This window comes from Ascaphus truei, chromosome 4, assembly GCF_040206685.1.
Source record: "Ascaphus truei isolate aAscTru1 chromosome 4, aAscTru1.hap1, whole genome shotgun sequence".
Taxonomy (NCBI): Eukaryota; Metazoa; Chordata; class Amphibia; order Anura; family Ascaphidae; genus Ascaphus; species Ascaphus truei.
Genome location: NC_134486.1, coordinates 70,750,700 through 70,776,794, shown reverse-complemented (window position 1 = coordinate 70,776,794; position 26,095 = coordinate 70,750,700). Strand labels below are relative to the sequence as shown.

General features: G+C 40.1%; 1 protein-coding gene across 2 annotated transcripts in view; it reads right to left on the bottom strand.

The window, feature by feature from the left end:
• The window catches only part of PLCB1 (phospholipase C beta 1), an 810,170-nt gene that overhangs the window by 332,026 nt on the left and 452,049 nt on the right, over positions 1-26,095 (bottom strand). For both annotated transcript variants that reach the window (XM_075596018.1, XM_075596020.1), the window contains exon 4: positions 16,438-16,578. In XM_075596018.1, the coding sequence (XP_075452133.1) occupies positions 16,438-16,578 (141 nt within the window). The remainder of the gene's footprint in view (positions 1-16,437; positions 16,579-26,095) is intronic.

The window sequence follows — 26,095 nt, the reverse complement described above, 5'->3', positions numbered from 1 at the left end:
GGATCTGTAATTCAAATGTATGTCTTTCTCAAAAAGAGCTCTCAAAAAAAGAGTCCAGTGCTCTAGTGAGTGCAGTCAACACCACCGTTTTGTAGATTGTGTTCAGAAGGCATAATTTCTCTTGTGCACGCACTTACAAGAAGACATCAATCTTAAGGAAAGAGTTTCCCAAAAAACGTTTCATTCTACACAAGGACAATTTTGTAACTAAACAACAGCAAACATTTCCCATAAGAAATAACTGAAATTCAAACTGATTAAGCAGTAACAAATGCCTGGAATAATGAGCTGGAGACATGCCACTAACAATACATTGTGATTCAAGATTGGTTGGTTACAGTATACAGAAGCTGTTTATCAAGCATTTTCAGAGTTGTCAGGGGTTTACTGGTTTGTACAGATATTTAAACACTTATAGGCTGGATTGTTAGAAGGGGAGTGTACAATAAATTAAAGTGATAACTATGTATTTGGAATAACCTAAGACATTTCAAAGAACAATTATAGCTTAGTCCAAGTGTTTTTCAAAATTATTTGTTCAGGATCTTTATTACGTGACCATGTGCTTTAAGATTTTTTATTATGTTTTTTATTACTGTATCTTTTATTTGTATGGCGTCAACATATTCTGCAGTGCAGTAAAATGTGAGAGGGAGGATAATAACATGGTATGACAAAAGAGTACATATATGTTAAGACAAACTGAGACAGTAGGAGGGAGGTCCCTGCACCAATGAGTTTACAATCTAAAAGTAAGGGAGTGGAGCCACAAGTCTGTGACTTTCTCAGCAAGGGATTGGGTATCAACATCAGGACTTTATGCCAGCATGTTGGATAAGTCTCCTTGAAAACGTGTGTTTTTCTATGTATTGTAGGAGAGAGTCTGATCATGAGTGGGAGAGAATTGCAGAGTTGGGGTGCAGCACCGGAAAAGTCATGGAGACAGTAGTGAGAGGAAGTAATAAGGGAGCTGGAGAGATGAAGATCATGAGCATAGCGTAGACTGCATGTGGGAGAGTACTTGAAAATGAAGTCAGCGATGTAGAGAGGAGCGGTGTTATGTATAGCCGTAACATATACTCTATCCTGCCTTGATCACTAAAGTTTCAGGATTGTTGAAGATTTTAGTTTGGTAACAAACCATTATTGTATCGCTTAACACAAAAAAAGCAGATAATTCTACTGTAAATTTTGCCCCAGTTCTGCAATTGGAAGACTTTAATATTTGACCATACAGTATGTCTCCTTGCCCAGAACTTTGATACACAACTAATCAGGTTTTTATTTCCTCTGTGCTGAATTTACAGTACTTACTAGTTTTCGTACAAAACATAATCTCACCAGGGAAGTAATGACAACAATAATATGTATCTTATACTATAGAACTGACCGAGTACACAGCAATGTACATACACCTTTTGTAAGTATAATTTTAGTATCTGGGACATACAGAGATAAGTAACTTGCCCACAGTCACCACCAGATTTGACACTGGGATTCAAACCTTCTCCACCTATTCCTAAGGCAATCTTCAATTAAAACTATTCCTTCAGCCCAGCAGGCAAATATAATTCAGAGACTCAATCACACCAATGTAATGCATATCTGTACATAGCCTTTATTATTTTTCTTAAACAAGACATCGATTATGCATTTCTTTTCTGGTACTGTACTGTTGAAATGTTGAGAAAAAGAGCCCTTTATTACTTTTGTGCCACTTTAAAATCATGTACTTCCATTACGCAAACCAAATAAACTTATTGAGGAGTACATTTAATTATTTTAAGTAATTGTTAGCTGTGTTTATTTTATGACACCCACTGAGTATGGTGAGCCTAAAAAATATTTCCACAAATTACCGTACATTCAGCAAACCACATTTTTTTGGGAAAGTATTAATTTTTTGGAGCAAATTGCTAAATCTGCAGCTTCTAGGGTGTCATTTAAAGCCCTAGTTTCTCCTACATTTTGTTACATAATAACAGAGATCTATAACAATAATGTGAACGATTATATAATATGCTATTAACATATTCACCCTACTACTGTATATCTATGTTTAGATAAAAGTAAATGTCAGCTTTTTCAGTTTCTTCGTTACATTATCATCATTATTATTATCAGATAACTCTTCCATGATGCCTGCTTAGAGTTAACGATTTTAGTACATCTAATCTATATCTCAGCAAAACATGTGATATTATATTTCTGATAATACTACTTTCTTTACTATTACAGCTAATATTTTAGCTACATATAATAATTTTGACATACTGGGCGATAGAGTTTAAGAAGACTTATCCATTTTATTTCATTTAACCCTGGGATAGAGTAGAGTGGCTCAAGTTGTAGTATTGGGGCTACTGGTTTTTAACTTGTTTAAAAATGAATCTCTGCTGATGACACTAAATTATATACACTTATATATAACCCTGCCTGGCTTCTAGGGAGATTGCAGTGGGGTGTATTACATGGCTACTCCGCATGGGTTATCTTGATTTAATGGCTGGATTCAGGCAGCTGGGGGATGATGTACAGTAGCAAGGTTGCAAAATAATGGGTGCCAGGAACTGTTGTAGTACAACAGTCATTTATTCGTGTCCCCAAGCACATACACATGTTAACAACGTTGTACTGGATTTTATAACAGACGCAGATGAATACAGTTCTTCCATCAGTACCCACTCGTAACACTCACATGAAGGTTCTTTCACTTATTAGCTCTGAGTATGTGTGGGACCCGGCCCCCCTGGTTGCTTCGGAACCATCATCGGTATTGATCTGATTACTCTGGGTCCCTATGGAAATCCTTTCTTATTTGACCCAGTACCTGGTGCCTGATTGGGAACTGCCACTTCCACACAGACTGCTGAGGAATATTAGCGCTGATCCGCAGTTACAGCTGATCCAATGGCACCCGGGAGCCTTCTTTTCTAAGGCCGTCTATGGCATGCCACATTCCTTTTTATTACTTATTCAGGACCGTCTTTTGGGGATCCTGACATGGGGTACTGTCCCTATCTACAACATAATAAAAAGGGGGGGCCTGGTCTATATTATTACTTTATAATTATTACACTACCGACACACTTTATTGAAGTGTGGTCGGTACCGCAAGCCGGGAAATCTCCCGGCTTGCTAGTGGCCGCCCCTCGGCGTGCCGCGCGTCATAGACGCGCGGTCACGCGTCATCGGGAGCGTGCGCCCGCTGCACGCGTGTCCAGGGGCTCCCCGAGGGAGCCCTGGTGTCCCGCGATCGCGGGACAGCGGCAGGGGGTTCCGGGGGACCCGGCGGACCCGGCAGCGGTAGGGAGAGCGCCCCGATCGGAGGGCGCTCTTCCGCTGCTTCGGCGTGCGCCCGTCACACTCGGGCGCGCGCCAGGCTACTGCTGCGGCACAGAACGGGCAAATGCTCGAATAAACTGTGCCGCAGCAGTACATATCTACTCTCCCCAAGGCTCCTCTTCTCATCTCCTCTTGGAACCTAAACTTCTAGAACAGTCTCTCCTCCTTAAATACGCTCTTGTGTGACATCTGGATCACCATAGGAACCCGGGTGGGGCCCAGCAGACTGTAAATTAGCCATGTTAGTAACCCTTTACGAGGGAGGATATATATATATATATATATATATATATATGTATATATATATATATATATATATAGTATATATTTTACGTTATGGTGGGTGAAAAAGGCTACAGAAAACCTCCACCATTAGCATATAGCCAATAAAGAATATCACTTGTTAGCACATTCACATGTCTTAGACAGGTCTGCAACCCTGCCTTTCAACCATTATCACCTCGCATACAGTGCTTCCAGGGATTCTGGGAGATGACATGCAAATGAGCAGACAATGTGTCACCTTTTGCCTGGAATATCCATTCACATGGAGCCCATTTAAGCTGATATATGGTTAATACAAGGAACTTTTGAGGGAACTTTTTGACAATAAGAACAGTGCTAAAGATAACCGGGGCTTTCTTTGTCATTGGGGAGAAGGAGATTTCACTAGAACCAAAGGACTTTTTTTCCTCTATGGGCAGTGAAAATGTGGAATTAATTACCCATGGAGACAGTGATGGCAAAACATATATATATCTTAAAGAAAAAAAATAGACATATTTTTAGAAATAAATTGTGTACTGGAATATGCCAAATAATTTAAACCTATGAATGATGCTGATCTAGGAAGAATTTAGCAAATATTTTACTGGGTTTTTTGTTTTCCTTCCTCTAGATAAAACCAACTACTCTATAAAAAAAAGGGGGGGAAAACTAATTGCACTCAGAAATCCAAATACAGTACACATTCATAAATTCAAAGATCATAAAGTGTAATTGGTTCTTAACCCTGAGTCCTTATTATTTATACCAGTTACAGTAGGTATTAGAATGATCATTTAATCAAGGAGTGCTCAACTCCAGACTCCAAGCCCCCCCCCCCCCCCCCAACAGATCAGGTTTTCAGGATATCCCTGCTTCAGAACAGGTGGCTCTAGCAGAGACTAAGTGGAAGACTGAGTCTCTGATTGAGCCACCTGTGCTGAAGAATTTACTGATTGACCCCCCTGTGCTGAAGCTTAGATATCCTGGAAACCTGACCTGTTGGGGAGGCTTGAGGACTTGAGTTGAGGGCCCCTGTTCTAATCCATACAGGATGTGGTGGGTGCCTTTCTTGAAGAGTATTCGCAAACTCTTAAATGTTGAAGTATTATATTAGAGTAGAAAAGCACACTCTGGTGCAGATAACTTTAATATTCAAAACATATAAAAATAACAAATATATCAACTCATAAGTAAAGTGCTTCCAAATAAGCACATAGGAATATAATATATCTTTAGGGATATCTCCTCACTAACTGCCACTGCTCTGCTATAAAATACGATGAATATCAGAACTCGATGGACTTCTGTATTTTTTTGCAACCTCATCTACTATGTAACTACTGCATGTAACCCCCTCCAATAAATCATTCTAGACATTAAAGCACTTGCTGGTTCAATTACTCTTTAACCTCACTACGCTCTCTTTAAATCACATTTTATGAACAGTAGCCAAAGATGATAAAGTACCCAATAAATCTCGATATATATAATTCACAAGTGTCTGTCCATCTCCCTCTATCAATAACAACCTTTTGCTACCCGGACATGTTATACATTGATGGACAGACCTTTGTGTTTAACGGCAACATTGTCTGAGTTTTTATTTCAATGAAAGTTTACCAATTGCCCTATAAATTATTTCCTTCTTCTCCTGCTATATATATATATGAGCTATAGGCCATGTCTGTACATACTGTGCTATATGTATGCACACACAGCTGTCTCTCACACATACTTACACTCCTTGTTTTTCCATCCCTATACACCAATAGGGACCACATACTGTAGTATCCACACACACTTTTAGTTGTGCTACTAACTCTCACATTTCCACACCCACCCACACCATTTATATCCACTCCCACTCCACACACACCTTTTGTAAAGCACTGTATATACTGTGGGCTCTCCATTCATTTTTATTCACACTGATACACATACACACTCTTTCATCACTTGCTTTCAGGAACCTTTTGACACCTCCAGCCATAAAACACATCCACAACGGGGGAAGGACCAGCACAGATAACATTCCAATAGACACTGTTTATAGTATAGCTTTTACTTGCATCATTCATTGTAACATCGCCGGAAGAAGAGATCATTTTTATCCCGAAAGCTCGCACAAATAAAAGCATTTCGTTAGCCACAGAACGGTATCATCTATTTATTTTTTGATTTTATATATATATATATATATATATATATATATATATATATATATATATATATATACAGAAAAACGCTGGGTGTACACATACATTAAACTCTAAACCAAGGGGGAAAAAAGGGAATATATACTTAACAGAAGTCGAGGTGCACGCAGATGGACAGGGAACACCAGCCAGTTCAGTAGATGCACAGCAAAAAAAGGAAGTCCGCAGCACACTTAGTTGAAAAATCATAATTTCTGGAGCATGTTGCCTGATGTTTTATTAAATTACCATTTTTCAATGGAGAGTGCTGCGGACTTCCTTTTTTGCTCAATGTATGTATATATAAATATGTGTGTGTGTGTGTGTTAGTATTGTTAGTCCAAATAAAAAAGGTATCACCTAATACTGGAGTACTCATTTATTCTGCACTATCGCAACTGAACTAACATGGCTATGTCCATTTTATATATATATATATATATATATATATATATATATATATATATATATAAATATATAATATATATATGACAGAAACACACAATATACCACATGCACGCCTAATATAAAAGAATGGTTACCAAAAAGTTGTCAAATATATATGACTCTGGCAATAGACAGCCATGCTCCTGGAACAATAATAATATGAAAACAACAAAAAAAGAGTACCAAAATGGAGCACACAGGTATACCGAAAAAGTGAAAAATAACAATTTATTAATGAACTTAAAAAAAAAAGGAGAAAGTCTAAAATGAAGGGGGACACTTCCAAACTCCTCAGATCACCACAAAGGGACCAAAAGGGGAGTCTGGGACATATAACAAGAATAAAAATGCCCTAATACAAAATACAGAGTGATGATCAGTATCAAAACATGATGAAGTTTGCCTCTCCCCACTGTCCAAGTGAGCATGTTTTCTTTTCATGCAGCTGGTTGCGACAGGTTCAATGCCAGGACCATCCTTCCCCTAATTATAGAGGTAAGTAAGGATTTTAACCAGTTAGTGTTAGGACCTGTGATATTATGATCATGCCTTGAAAGTGGCTCGCAGGCTTATACGCTTTGGCCAAAGGGTTAACTAAATGACCATTTTTTTCAAGAGATATATAGGTATTTCACTGTGTATTTTTGTCTTTTGTCTTTTGTATTTATATATATATATATATATATATATATATATATATATATATATATATATATATATATATATATATATATATATATATACATTTGAGAGCAAGGATCAGAAAGAAAGAGAACAGGCCCAGGGGTCAGATTGACACACAATTAAACACAATTTTTATGGGCATCACTTTAAGCATTCTCTTTCACTTATTAGAGATGTGAGGAGGTGGCAGATTAATGTCTGTCAATCTCATTACCGTGGCTCTTTGATATTCCATCTAGCCCTTGTCAATCTGACCCCTGGGCCTGTTCTTCCCTCTGATATTTCAGATGTTACAATATATACTATATTATTGTGTTTCTCTATTGCCCAAGGTATAAGTAAATCAGTGGCTATAAATCACCATTAACACATTCCTTATCACCATACAACATTCACAGACACTATATATATATATATGTATTTAATTTAAGATTTTTTTTAATTAATGTTATTTAGTTAGGTCTTTATTAATTTTACATATAAGGTACTAGTAGATTTATTGTGATTATAATTTATATGTTTTTTGTTTTTGTATATAACACGTTATTTATATTGCACTTTTATTATTCCAATTTTAATTATATTTCGTTTTGTATTTTAATTGCTTTTGTATGGTTTATAGGTTACAATATTCTATATAATGTTTGGTATTTGTCTTACAGTATATGCATTTGTTATTGAATTATTATTAATGCAATACTTATAGTGAAACACAGATGACTCAGTTTAGCAATCAATGTAATTTATTTCTATCATTGGACTGCGGTACTATTTAAATCAAGCCATTATGGCTGTAGTCCATCCTCTGATGAAATCCGCTGTGTCGGAAGAAACGCGTAGCGTCACGTGGTACTAGCAAACTAAGGAGATCAAGTGAAGTGCCCAGCAGTACAGACGCCAGAAAGTGAGAGAGGAAGTGTCCTGAGTTGCTCTCCGTTGACAGACTCTCACAGACCAGGAACAGCAGGCTGCAATCTCGGGTTGCCGGAGGAATCTGCACAAGGTGACACCAGCAGCAGGGAGGTCTTACAAAGACACACTACGATGGAGCTTTCTGATGGCAGTCTGGCGACATGTTGGTGCATGAGCTTGCTCATACAACACCTTTTATCTTGTGGCATATTGTGAGTTTGCAATTGTCTTAGTTCATGTCATTAAAACCTTGTTCTCAGATTTTACACAAGGATCTGGCGCTTCTTTCTCTTTTTGTTTCTCAAATAGGTATTTTCTGGGAGTTTGTTGTACCCAGGGAAGAAGCTGCCAAGATCCACAATCACAATCATCAAGGTCTATTTAGTATTGGGATACAGATCACTTACATGATCTGATCCATGAACTTTGGACATTATTTTAAATCCTTTTATCATTCATATATTTTATAATATTCATGTGTTTATTTTTTAGGTTTTTATTATCTCACAATTTTTTATAATTATCTTAGTTTCTACTACCCACACACATTTTTTCACACTGTCATTGCTTTATGTGAAGTCACTTATCAGTCATCTGTGTTCCCCCCCCCCCTTTTTTTTTCTCAGATCATAACCAGGTGTGTTACTTCATTAAGCGCTGTCTATTCATATTCATGTCCATTCATTCTTATACACATACTGTACACACTCTTTCTTCACTTGCTTTCAGTAACCCTTTGACACCTCTAGCCATAAAACACATCCACATCGGGGGAAGGACCAGCACAGATAACATTCCAAGAGACACTGTTTTTAAGTAATCCTTGCTTCATTCATTGTAACATCGCCGGAAGAAGAGATCAGTGTATCTCGAAAGCTCGCACAAATAAAAGCATTTCGTTAGCCACAGAACGGTATCATCTATTTATTTTTTGATTATTGAAGCTCGGCTAACACGGTACTGATACCTCTACATGTATATATATATATATATATATATATATATATATATATGTAACGGGTATTCCACCCCACCCAATCGCATATATAGTGTGGGTGAGTAGAACATGCGGTGTTACCGGTGTGGTGCGTATACCTGCAGGCTCACAGGAGGTCTGAGCCTCCGCTAGTGAGAGCCTGGGGTGAATCCTCTGGAACGTTTCTTCTTTCAGCGCCTCCACCTATGTAGGATTCTATGGAAATGTAGAATGACCCTAACATAGGAACCCACTCAGAAACCACACACACCAGTATTATGGATAACAGGTTTACTGAATGAACAAACACTTTACTAACACACATGTAAGACATTACACAACATCATAACCTTATGCTATAACCGTATCACCTTCTGCCCAATGTCTGGTGTTCCCACCCAGTGTCCGGTAATCCCCACCCAATGTCCCGTACTCCTACGGAGGTCGTGGGTGACTGCACAGTCACTAAGAACTACTAGGCATGTTGGTGCACATAGGATTCAAAGTTACATGCCGAGCACTCCGGTGCTCGGGCCTGCAACAATCTTCTCAAAGGGTCAGACGTGCGATGCATCCGTCTGATCCTATCCAGGTGATATTCTCCAGAACCCCAACGTGGGTCCAACCGCTTCACGGGAACAGCAACCGCCGCTGAATCCCTATCTCTCTAACGGGCAGTAGCGTGACAGGAACCCAAACCTAGGGCCTGTCCCTGATGTACCGCAACCTGAGGTGACTTGGGGGAAACTCCTAGGGCCTGCGGGGTTAATAACCTACCCCCCTCCCCTACTACCCCAAGTCCATAAACCTCACTAACCACTAGCTCCTAACTCGCTAGTACTACCAGCCTGCAGCAGACACACAGCTCTCACAGTCAGCCTGCAGACTCCCACACACGCTGCACACACTGCGCCCAGTACATGCAGCGACAACAACACACACAGTCCTATTTGCCAGTGCGCACAGCATTACCCGGTGTGGCACTGCAAAACCTGCACCTTACACACCTAAGGGTGACCTCCCTATCTAGGGCCGTCCCTTATAAATTACCCACTAACCTGGTGAGGAGTTGGGGCCTACCTGGGGTGTAGGGGACCTTACGCGATGCAGGAGCTTCACTCACTCCCTGCACCCTTCCTTCCCCTTCAGCTCCGCTGCTCCAACTAACTGTAACCTTCCTTTCCCAGCTCCCACTAATGTAAGTGGCAGGGTCCCTAACCTGAGGGCTGCCCCTGGCAACACTCACCTTACTGGGAAGCTGAGCTATCTCGGGCCCTGGGGGTGCTGGCCTAGTTCAGGGAGTCCCCGACTCCTGTACCCTACCTCCTTCCCTGGGCTGCTCCGGTCTATGACTGACTAGTGTGCTCTTTTGCCCGCGAAATGTATCCACTTGCTCTCCTGGCAGTCCTGCAGCCCTATTGGCTCCTATGAAGCACCTGGGGTGCTTGGCCCTAAGCCTCATGGGAGTTGTAGTCCCGTGGAGGCTGTACTTACATTGGGGCCGCGTGCGCGCCTTCCCTATGCCTGCACTAGCTCCTAATGGCCGCCACAACATCTCCCTACCTATCCTTACTCTCGCGCGATTCTTCCCTGCCCTCGCGCGATCTTCTGCGCATGCGCGACTATCTCGGGCCGCCAGGGACTCTCTGCGCATGCGCGAACCGGCGCAACATGGCGGCGCCCTGTGCAAGAGCCGCCGGAGATCTCCTGCACTCCGGCGAGCTCCCTCGTCGGCCCCCACCCTCCGGAATGGTCGTCGGGTCTGCCTCTGGCCTCTGGCAGTACCCGACAGCGTCCGTGGCCACGGAGGCTGCCTGGGGGGTCGATGGGAGAAAAAGGTGACCTGGCTACATATATATATATATATATATATACACACACACACACACACACACACACATTCACACGTGACCTTAACTTCCAAGTGGGTTTTAGTGTTAAAAATTGCACTTTGCTCCAAATAATTTCATATTTGTTGCTTGGGCAGCTGAGAGTCCAAGGGCCACATCAAAGCCCTTTGAGAGCCACATTTGGCCTGTTGGCCCAGCTGAAGGGCCGTTCAGTATTGTACATTTCTTCCAACTAATTAGGTCATAATTTTTTTTTATAATTTATTTCTAATAAACCAACATATTCTGCAGAATAAATTAAATAACAGCAGTAGCTAGTATTATCAATACAAAGAAGACATTTGAAAATAGCATCTTATATTATTGGTTTATTTCTAAATAGATATGCTGTACAAAATAAACTAACCAGCTGTGTTTGTTTAAAAAAATATATATATATATATACAGACTTTAATTCTACATTAAATAACAGTTGCACAATAATATTCTGAAACATTGTTCCACTGCTTACTAAACAGTTCCTGAAGACTTCTTTCAAAATCACCAATTGTTTCAAACGACATTTCTAAACATAGTAATTTTAAAATCAACTTTTTATAAAGCCTCCGTATTAATTTTGTAAGTGATCTACTGTGTATATTTTTGTTTTGTTTCACTTTATAAATGATCACACAAACTATTCCTGTTTAGTAGAAGGCCCATATAGTTACCTAAACTCCATGCAGAAAGATACCTGTGAATGCACTTCAGATAACTAGAAATAAGTTAATTTAAATATGCAAAGTATATATTCCCCAGGTATGTTCTCGGGTATCTCTCCACCTGGAGTATAGGTGATTCTCTTAGTAGGTATATAAATAAATGGTCCCTCTGCTACAGTAAATGTTACATATCTCTAGTTAAAACCTCCAACACTTAGATTGCATGTATGGACATAGAGAAGCTCATTGAGGCCTATATTCACTAAGCCCCATTCTGTAAATCAGAAAAAAATAACATTATTGTATCCCCTAACAATTATATGCAAAAATAACAGCACTCATTGTTACCTATAAGAGTGGTGACTACGTACAGTATGTGTTTAGTAAAGCAACATATTTGGTCAAATAATACGTGGTCACTAAATACGTATTATGTGTTGTCGAGGCACTATTTAAGTGTCCTGTCAGTATGTGGCGGAGAAAGGACCATGAGGATGGGGCCTCCGTTTGTGAAGGAAGAAAGAAGACTTTTGTACAAGAAATAACCGCTGATGATTATTCTTCAAGCAATTGACTGAGGATAGAGTTATTCAGTTATAAAATGTTTTACCAGGAAACATACATTGAGAGTTACCTCTCGTTTTCAAGTATGTGCTGGCTTGATGATCGATGGCTTCAATCAACATTGAAGATGGTTATATTTTTGGCGAGGATGGTATCAGATTGGATTTAGGTAAATCGGCCCTGGATTAGGCCTCATTTCAGTTTTGCAGGTAATTTTATGGTGGTGATGGTGGCGGAGTTAGGGGCAGTCAAGTGCCAAAGAGTGAAATATTTTTTTAAACACAAGTGAATTAATATTTTTTAGGACAGGGTGGATATGGTTGGGCAACGGCCCATAGGATTATCCTTGTGGATTAGTTCTGAGGGTCCTGAAGATCATAGGGGACCGCTCCGTGGATGGGGTAAGTGGCTTTAACTATTTATTCACCCCTTTGGTGCCAATTAAACTACTTAGGCCCTCGTTGAGAGAAGTAGCCTCATTGGCACTCATGGTGTCAAGTGATCACTTAAATTTTTTTATTTTATTTGTATGCTGAATTGTTTTTTGTAGTTTTTGCCACCTTTTGCTAATAGGGCTGCAAGCAATTCCTGTAGAAAGGGTGTGGGCTTATTAGGTTAGGGTTGGGTGTTGAAGGTGATTGATTGAGGTAGGTGCCGCATGGGGACAAATGAGATCCAGACTAGCCTCTATGGCATGCAAGAGGGGTAGTTAGGGCTAAGGGAGGGCGTATAGTAACGCCTTTGTAGCCCTTAGTGGCTAGCTACCCATGACTAGCTGGCTACTTGAGTGTCTAGGGTTTAATATATAAAAAGTGGGCAAAAGTTTATTTTATGAACATTTATGTACTGTTGTTGGTATTCATTTTGTCATAAGTCATACCTAACCCCTGGTTTATGTATTACATTTATTATATATTAAATTACATAACATTATTTGTCTACATTAATCTTAACAGAGCTTAATGAATACGGTGGGCTTATGAAAACATCTCATTTGCATATCACTTGAATATGATTTTCATGAATATCCGTTTTAATTAACACTATGCATTCAAGGGGCGTAAACCTGGGCTAACATTAAGTTATAGGACCGGAGATGGACAGAACCCCTATGTAGCACTCTGTTACTAAGTGAGATGATGAAAATATTAAAACATGATTTATTCAAAACTTCATTAAAACAATGGGGTTTAAAACAATAATTAAATAGGTACCAAGCGCTGTCTACCGCTGTGACCAATCCCAATAGACAACACACTAATTATAAACACACATAATAGTAAAAATATATTGATGGGAGTCTTTAGACAGGTATATATTACCAAGTCTATATACTATTAATAGGCAAATATCCTTATAGACTTCCCTTTGTATTTCAATATATGTTATCCACAAGGGACAGTAAGTAATTAACTGTTACACTGTTGTTTATGTGTGTTTATAATTAGTGTGTTGTCTATTGGAATTGGTCACGGATTTATTACCGATCCAATTTCCACCATTTTTAATTATTACAAATAAAAAAAATTATTTTATCAACTCATTACGCAATCCATTATAGTGCGAGTGCATTCTACAGGGACTCTTTTCTTTCTAACTTAATGTTAGTATACACTTTTTCAGATACCCCCGATTCAGCGAAGTAGTATAAGTAGTGGTGCTTAGAGGGGCTAGATTGATATAGGACCGGAGATGGACAGAACCCCTATGTAGCACTCTGTTACTAAGTGAGATGATGAAAATATTAAAACATGATTTATTCAAAACTTCGTTAAAACAATGGGGTTTAAAACAATAATTAAATAGGTACCAAGCGCTGTATATTTACCCCAAGAGTCTATACAGTGCTTGGTACCTATTTAATTATTGTTTTAAACCCCATTGTTTTAACGAAGTTTTGAATAAATCATGTTTTAATATTTTCATAATCTCACTTAGTAACAGAGTGCTACATAGGGGTTCTGTCCATCTCCGGTCCTATACCAATCTAGCCCCTCTAAGCACCACTACTTATACTACTTAGCTGAAGTGGGGGTATCTGAAAAGTGTATACTAACATTAAGTTAGAAAGAAAAGAGTCCCTGTAGAATGCACTCGCACTATAATGGTTGCGTAATGAGTTGATAAAATAAAACCTTTTATTTGTAATAATTAAAAATGGTGGAAATAGGATCGGTAATAAATCCGTGACCAATTCCAATAGACAACACACTAATTATAAACACACATAAACAACACTGTAACAGTCGATTACTTACTGTCCCTTGTGGATAACATATATTGAAATACAAAGGGAAGTCTATAAGGATATTTGCCTATTAATAGTATATAGACTTGGTAATATATACCTGTCTAAAGACTCCCATCAATATATTTTTACTATTATGTGTGTTTATAATTAGTGTGTTGTCTATTGGGATTGGTCACAGATTTATTACCGATCCTATTTCCACCATTTTTAATTATTACAAACAAAATGTTTTATTCTATCTAACTCATTACACAATCCATTATACTGTGAGTGCATTCTACAGGGACTCTTTTCTTTCATTGTTGTTATGTGCTTATTATCCCTATTGCACCTCAGTTCATACTCACAATTACGAGGCTGACGCGGGAGTACCTTCTTTCCCATTCCTCCACCCCCCTCCTTTTCCCATAGTACTTAACATTAAGTTATTCACTTTAGTGAGTACAGCATTACTGATAATGTAGCATTATGTAACTAATGTAGTATGGTTATACAGTACAGTAAAACCTGTATGTATGTTATACAGTAAAACTGTATGTATGGTTATACAGTAAAACCTGTATGTATGGTTATACAGTAAAACCTGTATGTATGGTTATACAGTAAAACTGTATGTATGGTTATACAGTAAAACCTGTATGTATGGTTATACAGTAAAAACTATATGTATGGTTATATAGTAAAACCTATATGTATGGTTATATAGTAAAACCTATATGTATGGTTATACAGTAACACCTGTATGTATGGTTATACAGTAAAACCTGAATGTATGTGTAGCCCTGGCCACCATAAGGGAGTAATCCTAGTTACGTTGTTAAGTTATCCATGGTGGGTGGGTATATAACCTGGACTGTAATGACCATATTAACTGTGTATCTGTTTATGTCATTTTGTATTTTTGTGCACGTTGTTCACCTACATGAAGGACCAGCAAATTTAGAACCAAGTGGGGACCATTGGTTTCCACCAGAGGGAGAGTGTAGCCCTGGGTAGTTTTGGGGCTATAGTTCTTTCTCCTCCTGTGCAATAATCCCTGGTAAAGGCAGGTTTGCCAGGAGTAATCATGGGTTCTCCCCACTCACTGCAGATCAGTGAGGCAGAGAAACCAGTGCAGCCAGGCCTGTGTCCAATAAGGGACAGGGGCGGGCTCTTGTTGGATCTGTCATAATGATCAGTATTTCCTGTATTTAGTCAGTTGCTCCTACCCTGAGAGGAGCTCAGTCTCCAAACCCAGTTGTGCAGGGCTCTGCCAATCTGTGGGCCTTCCCTTAGGGGAGAGGCGGGTAGACTGTTCCCACTACTCTGATAAGGGGTAGTGGAAGAGCTAGGCCTGTTTCCAGGGCCCTGACTGGGAGTGTATGGCCAGGTCCATCCTGCAGGAGAACTCCTGTGTTCCTGTACTGCTGTGTATGCTGCTCCAGTGTATGCTGTTGGTGCAATAAAGTGTTCCTGATTTATAAAGAAGCAGTTGTGAGACTGGAATCTCTCATCCCTGAGTGGGACGTTGTATTCCAGGGATTCCACCCCATATCCTGGGGCCTGCAAAAGATGGAGGCGCTGTCACCGTGAGTACGTACTGGGTATGTCCCCAGAAGCCTGTCCTCACATTCCCCATAACATTGAGCGGGAGAAACAGGAGTCCTGTAAACCAGCAGGTGCACCACACTATTATGCCTTGTAACCAGAGTCAGTTTCCCCGTGCTAGGGCCAACATGAGATTGGGCCAGGGAAACTCCGTTACATATGGTTATACAATAACACCTGTATGTATGGCTATACAGTAACACCTGTATGTATGGTTATACAGTAACACCTGTATGTATGGCTACACAGTAACACCTGTATGTATGGTTATACAGTAACACCTGTATGTATGGCTATACAGTAACACCTGTATGTATGGTTATACAGTAACACCTGTATGTATGGTTATACAGTAATACCTGTATGTATGGCTATACAGTAACACCTGTATGTATGGTTATACAGTAACACCTGTATGTATGGTTATATAGTAACACCTGTATGTATGGTTATACAGTAACACCTGTATGTATAGTTATACAGTAACACCTGTATGTATGGCTATACAGTAAAACCTGTATGTATGGTTATACAGTAACACCTGTATCAGTGTGAAGATTTCCTGCTTTTTAACCCTGGTGTATTTGGACTATCCATAGAGGGATTTGCAATGCTCTGCTATGTACTCAGCACTTCAATATTCATGTTTCTACGTTACCTTTGCGATTTCTTCTTGAAATGCGACTAAGTTCAAGTATGAGATGTTAACCATGTCTGGTCCGTAAACCACCGTAAACATGCGATACTCCAACCGTCCTCCAAAGTTCCCCACCTCCAACTGCTCACGTAATTTGGGCTCCTGGAAGCAACATATAAAAGAAAATATATCATTACATTTTTTTTTTTTTAACTTTAGTAATTACTTTCTTTTTGCACAGTTCATGCCCTAGTTTCACAGCCAAAAGTCTAAAGTAAATATCCCCCATAGGACTTTATTTCACTTTTCTCTTCGACTTTTATGAACTAAAACAAATATATCTGGAATTAGTAGAGTTTGTGGAGCAAGGAAGACACTCATACTTAATTATCGACTCACCGAAAACCTGGGACTGCCAGACACAACATGTATACGTTACAAAGGAGCACTGCCGCTATGTGGTACACTGCCCCCGGGTGCTTATCTCAGGCAGGGGAAAGCGAACACGTGGCAAATGAGAGCGCTGGCGTGGACTTGCGTCAAAGTGTTCAACTCTATTTTAACTACAGATGTAGTAACACTTACTGTCTCCAGCGCCACGAACGAACTAGCAGAAATCCACGGTGCTGGGGACAGTGTTTGCCGCGATCACGTCGCAGAGGATTCATCCTCTTGAATAGCACCCCCTGCAGAGTTAATACTTTGTGCTGTGACTACCATGGCACCGAAGACGTTAAGTCTTGTTACAGGTACATCTGTAGATCGACGATTCGGTCCCAATCGCGGACATTTTGAAAAATGCTAAATCAAGGCGTAATAAAGAGCTGAACCCTTAACTTACTCCAATTGTGTTATTTTAGAAACAGTGTCATATTTATTTCTGTTAAGTAAATGACCCCTTGAGCTTGTATGGTTGCTTTACCTAAACTTCCCTAAGAGGTCCTTTAACTGAAGGGTTAAAAACAGGCCGTTATGAAAATCATTAACAGACGGTATTTGCCCTGAAATTAACACATATCGTCGATAGAGAGAGAGAGATAATTTGACTACAGTCCCAAGTGACTTAAATACCTCCCCAAACCAACCTTTAAATAACATGTGGATACATGCGCATAAATATGAACACACCTGAGATACCTGGGATATATGCTAATTGAAATCATTTGAATGTACTTTGCCAAATAAGCATATATCCTGAATCTCTCTCTTTTCATATTTCAGGGATTGGATGGGAGTATCACCGTTAGGAATGACTTAACTATGTGTTGTTAGGGGCAACACCCCTTTTGCATATCATTAGCACTAACAGCAGTTATAAGGAACACGATGCTCTTTCCGCACTTAACACTGCATTATGGAGCTTGGAAGATACACATCAACAGGACGAGGCATTCATTTAGGTTAGTGCCTCATTAAGTCAATAGAGGACCCCTGTGGATCTGAGCATACGGGTGTTATTTGATAGTTGCAAAAACAGTAATTCAGGCTGTTTTTGGCAGAAAATCCCCATTACGGTGGGCTGCAATGTCCTATGTGCAAGTGGCCTGTTTATAAGTAGCATGGAGTTATTTTGGTGTTTCATTATTAGTTACATCTGATTAGAAGTTATTTTCATTTGCATGCTCTAAATGGATTCCTTCTCCCTCACTTTCACAGGTATGCTAAATTGAACCATCTTGAACCAACTTGTCTGCTGTGAATGCCTGTCTGTAATTGTTATGCTAGATTGAACTATCTTCTACAATACTTGTCTACTTCGTCTGATGTGAATGCTCTAGAGCCTGTCTGTAATTGGTTTGATAAATTACACCATCTCTCTAGTGTGTTAATCAGATGGGTGTATAGCTTCCTGTTGGTGGTATAAAAATGTAGGCTTGGCCTATATATTGGGAATATTTCTGTGTGGCAATGTGAGGTGTTACAATGTCCTCTGGCCTGTTTATATGTGGCATTGGGTTATTCTGGAGTTGAATGAAGTTGGGCATGAGGACATCTTCTATCAAACATGCAATCAACATTGCAGAGCACCGCCATTCATAAATTGTTTATTTCTCACATCTTTCACTTTGCCTTTATCCTAACTTCATTTCCAGTGTCTAGACCTCACCCACCTCTCAACACTAAACTAACACTAATACCACTAATACCACTGCCATGCATTCTCTACTATTTATATTTGCTCTAACCTCACTTTTTCCAAAATACACTTTTCTCTCTACCATCCTCATTATGCCTCTAACTTCATTGCTATACTGTAGCTTCATCTCTCCTTTCTCCACTTCTCAGTTCATATTTACTCCTTTACTATGTGCGCCCTTTAACCAAACACAGCAATACACCCTGCACTAAAACAGAAAAACAGACACCTAAAAATCCTCCTCACACATTCTCCTTCTTTCCTTGATTCTGATGATATCTATGTACTCACTCCTATGAATGAAGACGTCCTTCACTACAAATTTATCCTAATATGTTTGACTCTGTTCTGTCCCAGGCTAAACAAAACAACTTTTCTTCACTAATTAACAATCACAAGTCTAACCCAAGCCGCCTCTTCACTTTTTTGACTCTCTACTCAGCCCCACTTCTTCCTAACTCTCCACCTGCTGTCCTTGACTCTTTTCCCTCTGTCACAAAAAAGGAAGTGTCACTGCTGAGCTTCTCCTCTTTCTCTACCACTAGGCCCTATTCCCTTTCATCATCTCATCTCATCAACTCAAATCTCTTGCTCCTACTCTAATCCCAGCATTCACACATTTTTTCAACTCCTCCCACAGATCTGGTAAATTTCCACCTCATTCAAGTACGCAACAGTTATATATTTATACAAAAACAGCAAGCATGACCCTACCTGTTTCATTAACTATTGCCCTGTCTTCTTCCTGCCTTTTGCCACTAAACTCTTAAACATGTTGCATTATCCCACTTGCTTCATTTTCTTACCTCCTATTCTCTCCTTGATCATCTACAATCTGGCTTCCACACTGCTCACTCCATGTGTGGTGCCACCTACTGTGAGACCGGCCCTATCCAAACATCATCCAGGAGAAGACCAGACTGGTGACAAACATCTATCCCGTCCGGTTCCAGTGTGGTAACCCATGTCTTGTAACATAAAATGTTCAAAAGAATTACTTTGATGTACGCAGAATACTTCGCGTTTATATAACAATTGTTTATACTAAATTTTACTTCACTGTGAGCGTTGTGCGCTGTTTTTTGTCTTTATTCTCTATTAGCTTTTGAGAGGGGCTGAGACACTACCTTCAACCAGTAATGTTTTGTACTTGTCTATGTGCAAAATCATATGTGTATATGTCACACTTTCTTTTTTTGGGTATTTGGGATTTCAATTTTGACCTTGTCCCATTGCACCAACTTGCATTTTATTATTATCCCTGAATTTATTTTTGCTGCGCACTTTTTCTTCCTTAATTACTGTTGTGATGGATCAAAATGTGTTAAACAGTTACATTTCATTATCCACTAAACGAAAATAAATGTTCATCATGTGACATAGAATAGACACCACATTGCATCACAAGGGGGAGCTGCTGGAAAACCAAGATTATTTCAATATGCCATTCACAATTTTACCCTCATTGAGAATAAATGTAACGAAAGACTGTAATGTTTTCTGTGACTTAAGTGTGAAGCATAAAAAGCTAAGGGACCGATATCAATCACTGCAATGCACAAAAGTACACTTCAAAAGAATGCTATCTAATTCAACAGTAAGCTCACTCTTCAAAAGCTATTACAATATCAAAGTATGCTTATTTACATTTTCACATACTGTAGCTCTCGTTGATCTTATACTAGAGATGTATTGCTAGTAAGGGACATACGGAAAACGGTATGTCAGTAACAATGCAAACTGCATTTCCCTTCAGATATGCTCAGCTTTTCCCTACCTGAAATGGCTACACACTTTACTGAGCAAACAGTGTGTATGCTAGAGATTCAGACTACAACATGGAAAACATGTTGGGCCATATTTACAGAGAAGTGTCACAAGGCACAATCCTGCACTGGAAGATACCTTACAGCTTATTCAATTCAATGAGCTGTAAACTGTCATCCAGCACTAGAAAGTGTGTTACTGTATGGCACAAGACTGCATAGTATGGGCCATATGTCTAAAAATATAATCACAACTTGTTTTGAGAAAGGCTCCGGTAGAGATCCGAAACATTGATAGTTCTGCAATAAACTTTATTTTTCGAAGTCCTGACGTGCCTTCTTTAGTTATGTATATGTATAAAAATATTAAAAAAAATATATAAAAATATAAAATAGTTGTTCTATTAAATATAATTTTTGACATATAAATACAGTATTACACTACAGTACTAAATAACACAATAAATATTGCAGTAAATATCATGTGCGTTAAGTAGATAATGTACACGCTACCATTATTTTCACTAGCACACGTGTTACATCTTGAAGTAATAATAAGGGAGAAGGAGTGGCTCAGTGTGTAAAGACAATGACTGGCAATGAGTTTGAAACAGTGTCGGCTCCTTGTGACCTTGGGAAGTTACTTTATCTCCCTGTGCCTCAGGCACCAAAAAATAGATTGTAAGCTCCACGAAGCAGGGATCTGTGCCTGCAAAATGTCTCTGTAAAACGCTACGTAAAACTAGTAGCGCTATACAAGAACATGCTATTATTATTATTATTATATGCACTGCATCTGACTCTATAAACAAACTTAACATCTACTGCACAGTGCAGTCCATCATGGCACACTGTATGAAAGATCATGAGTTCAATTCCTGCATTTGTATTATATAAAATGTATTCACTGTTGGGCTGTCATTGGTCAGGCCAATGGTGCTCCAAAGTCAAATTGAACTGTCTCCCCAAGCACCAAACTTGGGATAGCGTACGTAAGCACGTACGCATGTGGACTTAGCCTGATGAAGCAGGGAGTGGAGAGAGCTGCAGATGCCGGGTAAGTCCTCGCTGAACCCCTGATAGAGCTGGCCATTTCGCGATCCCAGTTATAAAACAGTCTCATTATGTGGACCCCGAGCACCGTGTTTTAATGGGGTTCAGCTATACTAATAACGACTTCTTATTGGTCGGTGTGACGTGAGAGATTTAAAAAAACAGGAAGCAACTCCGGTACCTTAACAATAAGTATCTTTGGAACCTTGAAATAGCACAGTTCAGCCCCGGATACCCCCTGATCCCAAACAGAAAAAATAGGGAGGTTGGGTGGGGGACTGCTCCTCTGTACTGTATATGAAAATATACTGGAGCATCATTTTCATTGTGCCTTATGACATTGAAACTTTTTGCACGTTCCCTCCTCCTCAGGGAGATTTGACTGATACAGGTGTTATGGTGCTAAACTTAGGCTTACAAGAGGCCTAAGCCTCCACACTTGGGGAGCCTGGGGTGGCTGGTGCAGCACCTCCACCCGTGATGATCCCTGCGTTGGCGGGAAAGCCCCTCACGCGAATTTTATATGGTATGCCTCCAATAACCACAATCCACATATGCAACCTATTTACTATGGTCCCATAGTCTCAGCAATACAGTGTACACACACAATCATAGTAACCGTCCCCCAAAGTACAGAGAGTGCCCTGGGCACCGAAAACCCAATGTCCATCAGAACAGTCCCTCCCAAAAATATATGTGAGGGCAGCGCTACCCTCCCTGCGTGGTGTTGGTGCACGTGGGTACCTTCCTGGGTACTTGGGTACACCAGGGTATATTCAGACAGGCTGCATCCATAATCCCACTATGCAGGGCCTCTGTGACAATCCTTGTTTTGCTTTACATCCGGTAGCACAGCGCCGCCATTCATCCAGGAATCCTCTGCCGCAGTTCTGTCTGCTCCACTGAATTGTCCGCACACTAAGGGGCGAGTCCCTTACTAGTGTCCATCCCTACAACACTCCACTACGGTGTAAGTGAACTAGCTGTGGCCTACTGGGGAATGGGTCTGGCCTAGTCCAGGGGGCTTGACTAGCACCCTGGACACTACCTTTCCCTTCGCTGGCTCTGTCAGAACTGAGCACGCCGACTCCAGTCCATGGAGGAAATCCTGAACTAAAGGATCTCCTCTTCCTGCAGCGACAACCTTAAGATGGCCGCTGCCTTACACACAGTCCCTATGTATGTGGCTGCACCAACCACAACATGGCCGACACAGCTCACTAAACCCTCCCACATGACGGGACTACTGCCAGGGAGGAGGCAAGGAAGGGTACCCTGCTACACACATTTTTGCAAACATACCAAATCATTTTCTTTCAGTCGCATGAAAAAAAGATTTAATAGACTTGGCTGATACCTAGTTATGATACAGTAAGTTTTATTTTCAGTGGGAAGCAGCAATATCAGGCATTGTTATAAAGGTACAGTACTGTGTACAGTTCACAAGCAGTGTTTTTTTAATCATAGATTATGTATAAAATGTACCCTCAGTGTACTGGGGTAAACGTTATTGTCCAAGGGTTTGTTGATATATTAAAATGCATAACACTTTCAGTTCTGGAACAGCCCGTCTTTATGGCTCTAAGCACAAAGAGTATGAGGTTAATTCTAGCTACATAAAATGCAATATGTTTCATGACATATGAAAAATGTTATATCATATTTACTTAATGCTGTCTCTCTAGTAGAGATATTACATTTTTCCACGGATGTTCAAAAATCACACAAAATTGGCAATATGTTTGCAGAATAAAAGAAAATGGCAAACATCTCAAAACATTTGCTAAGCATTAAAGTCCATGTGCATTTCAAATTCCAATATATATACTGTATACTGTAATTTAGCATAATTTTAGAAAAAAGCTGCACAACTGTGCGCTAATCCAATACACTTAAGTCTATTGATTTCCTTAGTAATTTGAACTTTAGCAAAAATTTTGCTAAAACACAAAATATAAGCGGAAACAGCAGAAAACATTGCAAAAATAATTTGAAGACCTTTGTACAATTCCAGTCTCAAGTTCTCCTGCACTTAACCTCCACAATTGAAAATGAATGTGTCAGAATAAATTTTGATCAGTCCAAAAATAGAGCAAATGGACATGTATTGTAAAAGCAGAATATATGACCATTACCTAGCAATTAAATTGACCACTACTGTATTCATTGCAGAGCATTACTCTCAAAGTGGTATAAAGCCGATTTCAGCGAGTAAATATGCTGTCTTGTATGTAGCCTAGTCCTCTGGTTATCATCTTTTCTTTGGCCCTAACAGTTTAAGTCCTGTTAGACACAGGCAATGTGGGGGATAAGCTCTCTCACGGAGGCCTAGCTTGCTGTTGCAGCCTCAATACACTATTGCTGTATCTAGCGGCTGGCCTAACAACAACCAGAGAGTGTAATCCTTGGGCGAATACTGGCTGGTCACATGCCCATGATGTGATGCCTGTCAGTATCAGACCTGCCCTGTTATGGGGCAGGGTTACAAGCCCCTTCTCTGGGATACAAAAGCGGACACTCTCCCAGAAGTGAGGAGTTCTCTTCCCTCCCCCGTGGAGTGGAAGCACTTACGATTTATCCCATCAGGGGGCAAAGGAGCGGAGAAGGGACCTGCATGGCCTCAAGCCCTGGGGGTACTACTTCAGGGAATGAGCCTGCCATAACTGTATGTATGCTGCAAATAAAGATCCAGTTGAATACATCTGTTATGGCTACTTGAATAGAACACTACATGAGTTGCCCGTGCGGACCATCCATCATAGTCCTAACCGAACATTCAACAGTAAACTTAACCCTTTCAGTTTTAGAAAGATCTATCATGCAATAAAAAGTGATGCTTTACTGCCTTTGCCGCACTGATGAGGTTATATGATGTGTTATAATGTATTTGAGAATGAAAAGTGACACATTCTGTATAATCCCAAAATAGTGCTATAAGCACCAAGGAAAGCACTCCAAGTCCAAGTATAATACTAGAGCTATTAACAAACATTATCCCATACAAAAAATGAATCAGTATCTTTCTCGTATCTTTATACATCATAACTTGGTGTAGTTAGTATATTTTTATTGTATTTCTCCAATAATGATATTAAATCATGTTACGGATGTTTATTGGGGAAGTTAATTTCTTCATGAAATAGGAACATTCAGTGTCCAAATTATATAAAAATGTATAACCTTCCAATTTGAGAGAGACAAAAGTAGTTATCATTAAAATGCTGAATTTTTGGGTTTGGAATCAAATCCAGCACCATGAACTAAAGTCTATTTGAAGCCACAATCCCATAAATGATCGCCACATTTCTTGATTACCGAGATCTACATAATAAAAATAAAATGTTTGATGTTGCAATGTAATGTAAAAGTACATGGTGAATAGTTCATGATTGTAAACATGTGCTCATAATCTGCACCAGACATTCAAATCTATTATTATTATAGCCCATCTTCCCCCCCCCCCTTAATCGCAGATCAGGTCCCCTAAGGTGTTCTGGGGTCTGGCTAGATGTCTCTGTGTGGTGCATACCTGCTGGCAACAGGAGGGCCTGAGTCTCCCGCGATTACATGGGGGATGACAGGAACAGGTTACTGGGGTGGATGCCTTCGTTCTGGTTCAATGGTGCAGCGCCTGCATCTATAGTAAGCCCCAGGAATGTGGGGTGTAATCCTTACCACAGAGATTCCCCTCACCGGGATGAGAGATTCCAGTCTCACACAAGGATTATCTTTAAAAGCAGCAGTCTCTTTATTCACTTGGGCAGCAGCAGCAGCAGCCGACAGGTACAGTTGATACACGGTCCACTAACTGTTCTCCCTTGTGATGTCCCTGCCGCCACTCTGGACCAAAGGCATCCAGAGTGGGGCTAGCTCTTCCCTCACCCCCTAAGCAGCGTGAGAGGTATTTGGTTCCACCTCACTGACTACAGCTATATGAGCTCTACTCATGAGCTGATCACTCCTCTCCTCCTAACTCACTATCACTACTGTCAGACTGACAGAACACACTAAATAGGACATGCACTGCTCTTTTATGATCTCAGCAGGCACCGCCCCTTTGTCTCTTGCTTTGACATAGGGTCAGGTGACCTACCTCCACCATTCAGGGCAAGTGCTTGAAGTGGGGGAAACCCATGATAACTCCTGGCAACCTGCCCTTACCAGGGATTATACCAGGAGGAGGATAGAACTATAGCCCCATTTATTACCAGGGCTACACTCTCCCTCAGGTGGAATCCAATGGTCCCCACTCGGACCTAATTTGCTGGACCATCCTGCAGGTGAACAATCTGTGAACATACAAAACATAGTTAATCAATATTGTGTACACTAGACTGTAACACCCATGATGGCGACATAACACAATGGGAAACTCCCAACATGGAGAACCCTAACTCAATAGTAATGACGGGGATCAGGCTTCTTCACTTCCCGCCCGTTGTGTTCCACTATTTTAACAAAGAAGGGTTGTACAGGCCAATTCTCCTGTCTGTACAGGATGTTATGCATAAATATATTCCTGCCTGTACTCCAAGCCTTTATCACAGAACATATTTTATCCTCCCTTATGTAGGTAGTGCTACCAAACTTAATCCTCAATTGTTCAAGGACTGCATCTCTGAGCCAGATGTCTCTCTGGTCCTTGATCTCCCGCATTATCGGCTCTGGCACGTATGGAAACTCATATCCATGAGATTGCCGGTATCTCGCTGCTATGGCTCTG